At 42.3% G+C, this 12796-nt stretch overlaps 1 protein-coding gene across 1 annotated transcript in view; it reads left to right on the forward strand.

The window, feature by feature from the left end:
• il11ra (interleukin 11 receptor subunit alpha) overlaps positions 1-12340 on the forward strand; it is a 123015-nt gene extending 110675 nt beyond the window's left edge. Inside the window, exons 9-12 of the mRNA XM_031826001.1 lie at positions 1333-1422; positions 8169-8262; positions 8442-8521; positions 11465-12340. Coding sequence (XP_031681861.1) covers positions 1333-1422; positions 8169-8262; positions 8442-8520 — 263 coding nt within the window. The 3' untranslated portion in view covers position 8521; positions 11465-12340. The remainder of the gene's footprint in view (positions 1-1332; positions 1423-8168; positions 8263-8441; positions 8522-11464) is intronic.
• Positions 12341-12796: the final 456 nt, after the last annotated feature.

Consider the following 12796-nt stretch of genomic DNA (forward strand, 5'->3'; position numbering starts at 1 on the left):
TAAGTTCTGCTTTTCTGATGTATCAAATACTTAAAACACATGCTTTGTAAGTAGGAAACACTGCTGATTGTGCAGGTTATCAAATACTTGTTCTCCCCATTGTATGTTAGCACAGCTGAAAACTGTTGCACTGAATAAAGAAGCAATAAAACTGGCCTTTAGACTAGTTGAGTATCTGGAGCATCAGCATTTGTGGGTTCGATTACAGGCTCAAAATGGCCAGAAATAAATACATTTCTCCTGAAACTCGTCAGTCTATTCTTGTTCTGAGAAATGAAGGCTATTCCATGCGAGAAATTGCCAAGAAACTGAAGATCTCGTACAATGTTGTGTACTACCTTCACAGAACTGCTCAAACTGCCTAGGCAAGAGGACAAGTACATTAGAGTGTCTAGTTTGAGAAACAGACGCCTCACAAGTCCTCAACTGGCAGCTTCATTAAATAGTACCCACAAAACACCAGTCTCAACAGTGAAATGGCGACTCTGGGAAGCTGGCTTTCTAGGCAGAAATTTGTCTGTGTTCTTTTGCCCAACTTTTTTATTGGCCAGTATGAGATATGGCTTTTTCTTTGCAACTCTGCCTAGAAGGCCAGCATCCCGGAGTCACCTCTTCACTGGTGACGTTGAGACCAATGTTTTGCGGGTACTATTTAATGAAGCTGCCAATAAATATTTTAGGAATATCTAAAGAACGTAAAACATGTGTTCTGGGAACGTTCTTGTAACATCAGGTGAATGTTTGTTGCACCCTAAAATAAAGATTGTATAATCATCCACACAACTGGACAGTTTATCTTCTCTGATGTCCCCACAATGTTCCCTACAAACTGTAAACACAACGTAATGAAACATTCTGAGAACCTTTAAAGAACAGACTAAATGTGTTCTGAGAACCTTATAAGAACAGACTAAATGTGTTCTGAGAACCTTATAAGAACAGACTAAATGTGTTCTGAGAACCCTATAAGAACAGACTAAATGTGTTCTGAGAACCCTATAAGAACAGACTAAATGTGTTCTGAGAACCTTATAAGAACAGACTAAATGTGTTCTGAGAACATTCTTGCAACATTAGGTGAATATTTTATATAAACATTGTATCATCAGTTTTTTGTGTTATGAGAACATTTGCCTCAACCTAACGGATGTTCTGGGAACTATCACAGAACCAGTGTTGGTTTGCTTGGCTGCATGGTGATTTCCTTTACTTTAGACATTGTCTACAACTGGACCTTTATTAAACCCAGCACAGCGGTTGAATAGACTCTACTTTCTCACTACAGTTACTTGGTCTGAGGTGTTGTTAACAGGTCTAGTCTTTGTCCTACAGGTAGTACTGCCAAGCCTACTGAAGAAACATTCCCTGTCGACTACAACGACACGGACGCAGACGCCTCTACAGCCAACACCAAGTCAGAGAGTAAGTATGCCTTGTCTGAGCCAGAACGTCACATAGAGCAGGAGTCTCTCTCATGTTTCTGTAGCAGGACACTAGTCTATCTCCTGTTGTCTTGTCTGAGCCAGAACGTCAATTAGAGCAGGAGTCTCTCTCCTGTTTCTGTAGCAGTAAGACTTGGCTGAGCCAGAACGTCAATTAGAGCAGGAGTCTCTCTCCTGTTTCTGTAGCAGTAAGACTTGTCTGAGCCAGAACGTCACATAGAGCAGGAGTCTATCTCATGTTTCTGTAGCAGTAAGACTTGTCTGAGCCAGAACGTCACATAGAGCAGGAGTCTATCTCCTGTTTCTGTAGCAGTAAGACTTGTCTGAGCCAGAACGTCACATATAGCAGGAGTCTATCTCATGTTTCTGTAGCAGTAAGACTTGTCTGAGCCAGAACGTCACATAGAACAGGAGTCTATCTCCTGTTTCTGTAGCAGAACACTAGTCTATCTCCTGTTGTCTTGTCTGAGCCAGGGCTGCTTGATGTACAGGACACCCCCTGGACAGGACACTAGTCAGTTAGCCTAGTCTGAGCCAGAGCAGCGTGATGTACAGTACACCCCCTGGACAGGACACTAGTCAGTTAGCCTGGTCTGAACCAGAGCAGCGTGATGTACAGGACACCCCCTGGACAGCCACTAGTCAGTTAGCCTAGTCTGAACCAGAGCAGCGTGATGTACAGGACACCCCCTGGACAGGACACCCCCTGGACAGGACACACCCTGGTCTTGATGTACGTCGTTGCTCCTCTTTCTACCTGCTGGATTCTCTTTCTGTTTTCAATGGCAGAGAGTGCTGAGTAGGGAGGGAGGGAGAGAGAGAGGGAGAGAGGGAGGGAGGGAGAGAGAAAAGAGAGGGAGGGAGAGAGAAAAGAGAGGGAGGGAGAGAGGGAGGGAGGGAGGGAGGGAGAGAGAAAAGAGAGGGAGGGAGGGAAAAGAGAGGGAGGGAGAGAGAAAAGAGAGGGAGGGAGGGGGAGAGAGAGAGATTGAGAGAGAGAGAGCAAAGGAGAGAGAGAAAGGGCTTTGATTAAATATTTAGTATCAGATCTCTGCTGTCCTGCCAGATGTTTTTTTATCTGCTGTTGCCAGATGTCCTCCATCTTGTGGAAACACAGTTGTTTTATTTTATTTCATCACACAAAACATTGTACAGAACAAAACTCAACTATGAAAATAAAAGGTTCAACTTCCACAGTCCACATATGGGTGTCTGATGTGTGTAGCTCTCTCAGTAACATTCATGTTTGTGTGAACGCTCTATTTGACTGGCATTACCTGTGTTTCCCTCCAGAGGGAAGTTAAAACTTCAACTCATCTAGTTAACAGGATACACATACAGTACTCCAGCCTCTCTCTCTATACATCAGTCTCTCTATATACATCAGTCTCTCTATACATCAGTCTCTCTCTATACACCAGTCTCTCTCTATACACCAGTCTCTCTCTATACACCAGTCTCTCTCTATACACCAGTCTCTCTCTATACATCAGTCTCTCTCTATACACCAGTCTCTCTCTATACACCAGTCTCTCTCTATACACCAGTCTCTCTCTATACACCAGTCTCTCTCTATACCCCAGTCTCTCTCTATACATCAGTCTATATATACTTCAGTTTCTATATATACTTCAGTCTCTATATACATCAGTCTCTCTATACACCAGTCTCTCTATACACCAGTCTCTCTATATACATCAGTCTCTCTATATACATCAGTCTCTCTATATGCATCAGTCTCTCTATATACATTAGTCTCTCTCTATACATCAGTCTCTCTGTATACATCAGTCTCTCTATATGCACCAGTCTTTATATTTAAAAATCAAATCAAATCACATGTATTTATATAGCCCTTCGTACATCAGCTGATATCTCAAAGTGCTGTACAGAAACCCAGCCTAAAACCCCAAACAGCAAGCAATGCAGGTGTAGAAGCACGGTGGCTAGGAAAAACTCCCTAGAAAGGCCAATACCTAGGAAGAAACCTAGAGAGGAACCAGGCTATGTGGGGTGGCCAGTCCTCTTCTGGCTGTGCCGGGTGGAGATTATAACAGAACATGGCCAAGATGTTCAAATGTTCATAAATGACCAGCATGGTCGAATAATAATAAGGCAGAACAGTTGAAACTGGAGCAGCAGCACAGTCAGGTGGAAGTTGAAACTGGAGCAGCAGCATGGCCAGGTGGACTGGGGACAGCAAGGAGTCATCATGTCAGGTAGTCCTGGGGCATGGTCCTAGGGCTCAGGTCAGTTGAAACTGGAACAGCAGCATGGCCAGGTGGACTGGGGACAGCAAGGAGTCATCATGTCAGGTAGTCCTGGGGCATGGTCCTAGGGCTCAGGTCCTCCGAGAGAGAGAAAGAAAGAGAGAAGGAGAGAATTAGAGAACGCACACTTAGATTCACACAGGACACCGAATAGGACAGGAGAAGTACTCCAGATATAACAAACTGACCCTAGCCCCCCGACACATAAACTACTGCAGCATAAATACTGGAGGCTGAGACAGGAGGGGTCAGGAGACACTGTGGCCCCATCCGAGGACACCCCCGGACAGGGCCAAACAAATATATACACCAGTCTCTCTATATACATCAGTCTCTATATACACCAGTCTCTCTATATACATTAGTCTATCTATATACATCAGTCTCTATATACATCAGTCTCTCTATATATCAGTCTCTCTCTGTACATCAGTCTCTCTATATACACCAGTCTCTCTCTATACATCAGTCTCTATATACATCAGTCTCTCTATACACCAGTCTCTCTCTATACATCAGTCTCTCTCTATACACCAGTCTCTCTCTATACATCAGTCTCTCTCTATACACCAGTCTCTATATACATCAGTCTCTCTCTAAAACCAGTCTCTCTATATACATCAGTCTCTCTATACCCCAGTCTCTCTATATACATCAGTCTCTCTATATACATTAGTCTCTATATACATCAGTTTCTCTCTATACACCAGTCTCTATATACATCAGTCTCTCTCTATACACCAGTCTCTATATACATCAGTCTCTCTCTATACACCAGTCTCTCTATATACATCAGTGTCTCTATACATCAGTCTCTCTATATACATCAGTCTCTCTATATACATTAGTCTCTATATACATCAGTCTCTCTCTATACATCAGTCTCTTTATACACCAGTCTCGCTATACATCAGTCTCTCTCTATACATCAGTCTCTCTATATACATTAGTCTCTATATACATCAGTCTCTCTCTATACATCAGTCTCTCTATACACCAGTCTCTCTATACATCAGTCTCTCTCTATACACCAGTCTCTCTCTATACATCAGTCTCTCTATATACACCGGTCTCTATATACATCAGTCTCTCTATATACATCAGTCGCTCTATACATCAGTCTCTCTATATACATCAGTCTCTCTATACATTAGTCTCTATATACATCAGTCTCTCTCTATACATCAGTCTCTCTATATACATCAGTCTCTCTATATACATAAGTCTATATAGATCAGTCTCTACCTATACACCAGTCTCTATATACACCAGTCTCTATATACATCAGTCTCTATATACATCAGTATCTACCTATACACCAGTCTCTATATACACCAGTCTCTCTATACATCAGTCTCTCTATATACATCAGTTTCTCTATATACACCAGTCTCTATATACATCAGTCTCTCTCTATACACCAGTCTCTATATACATCAGTCTCTCTCTATACATCAGTCTCTCTATATACATCAGTCTCTCTATACATCAGTCTCTCTATATACATCATTCTCTCTATATACATCAGTCTCTATATACATCAGTCTCTCTCTATACATCAGTCTCTCTATATACATCAGTATCTCTATACATCAGTCTATATATACACCAGTATATATATACTTCAGTCTTTCTATATACACTAGTCTCTCTATATCCATCAGTCTCTCTATACACCAGTCTATATAGACTTCAGTCTCTCTATACATCAGTATCTCTATACATCAGTCTCTCTATACACCAGTCAATATATACTTCAGTCTCTCTATATACATCTGTCTTTCTATACATCAGTCTATATATACTTCAGTCTCTCTATATACATCAGTCTTTCTATACATCAGTCTCTATATACATCAGTCTCTATATACATCAGTCTCTATATACATCAGTCTCTCTATACACCAGTCTCTCTGTATACATCAGTCTCTCTCTATACACCCGTTCCTCTATATACACCAGTCTCTATATATACACCAGTCTCTATATATACATCAGTCTCTATATATACATCAGTCTCTCTGTATACATCAGTCTCTATATACACCAGTCTCTATATATACATCAGTCTCTCTATATACATTACTCTATCTCTATACATCAGTCTCTCTATACACCAGTCTCTCTATATACATCAGTGTCTCTATACATCAGTCTCTCTATACAGCAGTCTCTATATTTACATCAGTCTCTCTATATACATCAGTCTCTCTATATACATTAGTCTCTCTATACATCAGACTCTCTATATACATCAGACTCTCTATATACATCAGTCTCTCTATACACCAGTCTCTATATATACATCAGTCTCTCTATATACACCAGTCTCTCTATATACATCAGTCTCTCTATATACATCAGTCTCTCTATATACATTAGTCTCTCTATACATCAGTCTCTCTATATACATCAGTCTCTCTATACATCAGTCTCTCTATACACCAGTCTCTATATATACATCAGTCTCTCTATATATACACCTGTCTCTCTATATACATCAGTCTCTCTATACATCAGTCTCTCTATATACATCAGTCTCTCTATATACATTAGTCTCTATATACATCAGTCTCTCTCTATACATCAGTCTCTCTATATACATCAATCTCTCTATACACCAGTCTCTGTATATACACCAGTCTCTCTATATACATAAGTCTATATACATCAGTCTCTACCTATACACCACTCTCTATATACACCAGTCTCTATATACATCAGTCTCTACCTATACACCAGTCTCTATATACACCAGTCTCTATATACATCAGTCTCTCTATACATCAGTCTCTCTATACACCAGTCTCTCTATATATCAGTCTCTCTCTGTACATCAGTCTCTCTCTATACACCAGTCTCTCTCTATACATCAGTCTCTCTCTATACACCAGTCTCTCTCTATACATCAGTCTCTCTCTATACACCAGTCTCTATATACACCAGTCTCTCTATATACATCAGTGTCTCTATACATCAGTCTCTCTATATACATTAGTCTCTATATACATCAGTCTCTCTCTATACATCAGTCTCTCTATACACCAGTCTCTCTATACATCAGTCTCTCTCTATACATCAGTCTCTCTATATACATTAGTCTCTATATACATCAGTCTCTCTCTATACATCAGTCTCTCTATACACCAGTCTCTCTATACATCAGTCTCTCTCTATACACCAGTCTCTCTCTATACATCAGTCTCTCTCTATACACCGGTCTCTATATACATCAGTCTCTCTATATACATCAGTCTCTCTATATACATCAGTCTCTCTATATACATTAGTCTCTATATACATCAGTCTCTCTATATACATCAGTCTCTCTTTATACATCAGTCTCTCTATATACATCAGTCTCTCTATATACATCAGTCTCTCTATATACATCAGTCTCTCTATATACATCAGTCTCTCTATATACATTAGTCTCTATATACATCAGTCTCTCTCTATACATCAGTCTCTCTATATACATCAGTCTCTCTCTATACATCAGTCTCTCTATATACATCAGTCTCTCTATATACATCAGTCTCTCTATATACATCAGTCTCTCTATATACATCAGTCTCTCTATATACATTAGTCTCTATATACATCAGTCTCTCTCTATACATCAGTCTCTCTATATACATCAGTCTCTCTATATACATCAGTCTCTCTATATACATTAGTCTCTATATACATCAGTCTCTCTCTATACATCAGTCTCTCTATACATCAGTCTCTCTCTATACATCAGTCTCTCTTTTTCTTTATTTGTACTATTTTCTACACTGTAGAATAATAGTGAAGACATCAAAACTATGAAATAACACATGGAATCATGTAGTAACCAAAAAAGGTTTTAAAAAATCAAAATATATTTTAAATTGGAGATTCTTCAAAGTAGTCACCCTTTGCCTTGATGACAGCTTTGCACACTCTTAGCATCCTCTCAACTAGCTTCACCTGGAATTCTTTTCCAAAACGTTTGAATGAGTAGGTGTGTCCAAAACCTTTGTCTGGTACTGTACATCAGTCATCATTTTTCAACCACAGATCTAACTCTTCAACCACAGATCTAACTCTTCAACCACAGATCTAACTCTTCAACCACAGATCTAACTCTTCAACCACAGATCTAACTCTTCAACCACAGATCTAACTCTTCAACCACAGATCTAACTCTTCAACCACAGATCTAACTCTTCAACCACAGATCTAACTCTTCAACCACAGATCTAACTCTTCTTTAACTGTTCTAGTAATCATTTGTAATGAAAATACATTTCATTTGTAATGAAAATACATTTCATTTGTAAAGCTTCACACCGAAATGTGCTTTAGAAAATAATAATAATGATGAAAAACAAATCCAAAACACAGAGCATTGTACGCTGTGTGGTCTGATCCAGTGGATAGGAGAACAGAATGTATTCTAGAACTGTTTTCTCTCTTCTGTCTACTCTAGGCTCAGAGGATGATGGTGGCAGTCTGCTGATTCTACTGGCCCTGTTCGCTGGTATCATCCTGGCCCTGGTGTCCTCTCTATCGGTCCTCATGTGGTGAGATAATATACCATTTATCTGGTCCTGGTGTCCTCTATCTCATATAATAAGATCCTTATACCTGTTATCCTAGTCTAAATCACACACACTGTAATACACAGTTTCTATAGCAAGTGAATTTAAACATTTATTCACATGTAAATATGAATCGAATATGAATTTTGTTTTCAATATAGGGTGAGGCAACGGAGGCGGGACAATGTGACAAAACAGGAACTAACCTCAATGGTGAAGATGAAGTCCATGCCAATCTAAAGTGAGCAAGCCTTGACCTCTAACCTCTAACCCTTATCACTGACCTCTAAACTCTAACCCTTATCACTGACCTCTAAACTCTAACCCTTAACACTGACCTCTAACCCTTATAACTGAACTCTAACCTATCATCCTTATCTAACCTCTAAAAAGAGTGCTCGCAATTTCAACCAACCATTGCACATTTACCATGTAATATGGTTGAATCAAGCCATACCACTAGATCACCTGTAGTCCACACACAGAGACACGTACAATGCTCTCCCTCGCCCTCCATTTGGCAAATCTGACCATAACTCCATCCTCCTGATTCCCGCTAACAAGTAAAAACTCAAACAGGAAGTACCAGTGACGTGTTCAATACGAAGCGGTCCAATGAAACAGATGCTAAGCTACAGGACTGTTTCGCTACAACAGACAGGAATACGGGATTCATCTGATGGCATTGAGGAGTATATGTGCATTAATGACGTCGTCCCCACAGTGACTGTACGTACATATCCCAACCAGAAGCCATGGATTACAGGCAACATCCTCACTGAGCTAAAGGCCGCTTTCAAGGAGCTGTTACACTAATCCGGACACTTATAATAAATAATGCTATGCCCTCCGACAAACCACCAAACAGGCAAAGCATCAATACAGGACTAAGATTGTATCCTACTACATCAGCTCTGACGCTCGTCAGATGTAGCAGGGCTTGAAAACTATTACAGACTACAAAGGGAAACCCAGCCACGAGCTGCCCAGTGATGTGAGCCTACCAGAAGAGCTAAATGCCTTCTATGCTTGCTTCAAGGCAAGGAACATTGAACCATGCATGAGAGCAACAGCTGTTCCAGACGACTGTGTGATCACGGTCTCCGTAGCCGACATGAGAAAGACCTTTAAACAGGTCAACATTCCCAAGACCGCAGGGCCAGATGGATTACCAGGACGGTTGCTCCGGGCATGTGCTGATCAACTGGCAGGTGTCTTCACTGACATTTTCAACCTCTCACTGATCCAGTCTGTAATACCAACATGTTTCAAGCAGACCACCATAGTTCCTGTGCCCAAGAACACCAATTTAACCTGCCTAAATGCACTCACGTCTGTAGCCATGAAGTGCTTTGAAAGGCTGGTAATGGCTCACATCAACACCATCATCCCAAACACACTAGACCCACACCAATTTCCATACCGCCCCAACAGATCCACAGATGACAATCTTTATTGCACTCCACACTGCCCTTTCCCACCTGGACAAAAGAAACACCTACATGAGAATGCTATTCATTTATTATAGCTCAGCATTCAACACCATAGTAAAGCTCATCACTAAGCTAAGGACCCTGGGACTAAACACCTCCCTCTGCAACAGGATCCTGGACTTCCTGATGGGCCGCCCCTAGGTGGTAAGGGTAGGTAACAACGCATCTGCCACACTGACTTTCAACACGGGGGTCCTTCAGGGGTGCGTGTTTAGTCCCCTCCAAACTCCCTGTACATCCACAACTGTGTGGCCGCACACCGACTCCAACACCATCATTAAGTTTGCTGACGACGCGCCGGTTGTAGGTCTGACCACGTGGCGGTTGTAGGCCTGATCACGCGGCGGTTGTAGGCCTGATCACGCGGCGGTTGTAGGCCTGAGCACAGATGACAATGAGCCTATAGGGAGGAGGTCAGACACCTGGCAGTGTCAGCAAGACAAAGGACGGGGCTGTAGTGGAGTTGAGAGCTTCAAGTCCACATCAAAAAGGATCTATCACGGTTCACACACACCAACACAGTCATGAAGAGGTCACAACAACACCTCTTCCTCCTCAGGAGCCTGAAAAAATTTGGCGTGGGCCCTCAGATCCTCAAAAAGTTATACTGCTGCACCATTGAGAGCATCTTGACTGGCTACATCACTGGGGCTGAGTTCCCTGCCATCCAGGTTCTCTGTAACAGGCGGTGTCAGAGGAAGGCACTAAAAGTTATCAAAGACTCCAGCCCCCTAAATCTTAAACGATTCTCTCTGCTACAGCACAGAAAGCACTACCGATGCACCAAGTCTGGAACCAACAGGAACCTGAACCAAATAACTACCTGCACTATCAATACCTCAATTACCTCGTACCCCTGCACATCGAGGAGAGAGAAGGGAAGAGGAGTAGAGAGAAGGGAAGTGGAGGAGAGAGAAGGGAAGAGGAGGAGAGAGAAGGGAAGTAGACGAGAGAGAAGGGAAGAGGAGGAGAGAGAAGGGAAGAGGAGGAGAGAGAAGGGAAGAGGAGGAGAGAGAAGGGAAGAGGAGGAGAGAGAAGGGAAGAGGAGGAGAGAGAAGGGAAGAGGAGGAGAGAGAAGGGAAGAGAGGAGAGAGAAGGGAAGAGAGGAACAACACATAAATCACATGTAATAATGCCTTTCTCTGACAGACAGGCCCTGCATAATGACAGAGGCCGGGTGATGAATATAGAGAAGACAGACAGACAGAGAGACATATATTATAGTTAGTTCCTCTTCCCTTTTTGTTACTCATTGGGTATTTATTATTACTTTTGTAACGTTTCTATTATTTCTCTATTTTATTTCTCTCTGTGTTGTTGGGAAGGGACCTTAAGTAAACATTTCACTGTTAGTCTATACCTGTTGTTTACCAAGCATGTGACAAGATGTGATTTGACTAACCCCAACTCTCATCCACCCACAGTACTACTGAACCCATCTGTGATCTCTACGAGTTGGTGTGAAGATGGCTTTTGTGGCCTCGTATTGTAGCCTCGTATTGTAGCCTTGTATTGTAGCCTCGTATTGTAGGCTCGTATTGTTTGTCTGTCTGTCTGTCCGTCCGTCCGTCCGTCTGTCTGTCTTCCTTCTCTATATCCATCAGCCAGCTCTGTCATTATGCAGGGTCTGTCTCTGTCCGCTTCCTTCCCCCTTCTCTCCTCCTATCTAACCTCCTCCCTCCTCTTCTCAGCCTAGGTTGGCCCCTCCTCTCAGCCCTTATAGGGCCCCTTGTCTCCACCAGGCCACACCCCCAACAGATGGGTGCAGCATCCACACAACACGACCCACAATCCACCATGCTACCCGCAAGCCATCTGGGACGTGTGCCGTGCCTGATCGCTGCCTGCCAACGAACAGACATGTTGAAACCAATGACTGACTCCTCCCACTGGAGTTTAACATCATCTGATTGGCTATGAGGCTCAACACTACGTACTGTACAGTATGGAGCACCAACTAACAACATACCTGTCCTCCTCCCCTGAACTTCACTGACCGAATAAGGTATAGGTTCTGGTCTCTACCTTTCACATAGTTTTCCTTTCTGTGTACCTGATGACCTCATGGTCCTTCATTCATTTCAACTGTAAGAAGCATCACAGGGCATTATTTTATAGACCGATTGGCATTATAAACTGTTTTAGACTGTTTATGAAGAGGGTATAGATAGATTGGCATTCTGCAGAATAGAGACTGCAATTCAGAGGAGAAGGAACGGACTGCAAACAAGGCTGCTGCTATTGGTCATTGGATGAAAAGGAGGGAACAGAGTTCGGCCATATCCATGCTGGCCAATCACTAGCAGTGTCTGGATGACGTCATAACTTCCTGTATATCTGCATAGTTGCGTTAAATGAGTCAATGGAACACAGATGTTTTATTGACCAGACTGGAACACATTCAACAATCTGATCTAACAAAATAGATTTTTGTCAAATCTGTCATGATTTACGTATTGTAACAAGCCCACAATGTGGTTACTTACAGACTCCACCAGACTAGACTAGACTCCACCAGACTAGACTAGACTAGACCAGACCAGACTAGACTAGACCAGACTAGACTAGACTAGACCAGACTCCACCAGACTAGACTAGACCAGACTAGACTAGACTAGACTCCACCAGACTAGACTAGACGCCACCAGACTAGACTAGACTCCACCAGACTAGACTAGACTAGACTCCACCAGACTAGACTCCACCAGACTAGACTCCACCAGACTAGACTAGACTCCACCAGACTAGACTAGACTCCACCAGACTAGAGTAGACTAGACTAGACTCCACCAGACTAGACTCTACCAGACTAGACTCCACCAGACTAGAGTAGACTAGACTCCACCAGACTAGAGTAGACTAGACTCCACCAGACTAGACTAGACTCCACCAGACTAGAGTAGACTAGAGTCCACCAGACTAGACTCCACCAGACTAGACTAGACTCCACCAGACTAGACTAGACTAGACTCCACCAGACTAGACTAGACTCCACCAGACTAGAGTAGACTAGACTCCACCAG

Source organism: Oncorhynchus kisutch, linkage group LG6 (assembly GCF_002021735.2).
Source record: "Oncorhynchus kisutch isolate 150728-3 linkage group LG6, Okis_V2, whole genome shotgun sequence".
Lineage (NCBI taxonomy): Eukaryota > Metazoa > Chordata > Actinopteri > Salmoniformes > Salmonidae > Oncorhynchus > Oncorhynchus kisutch.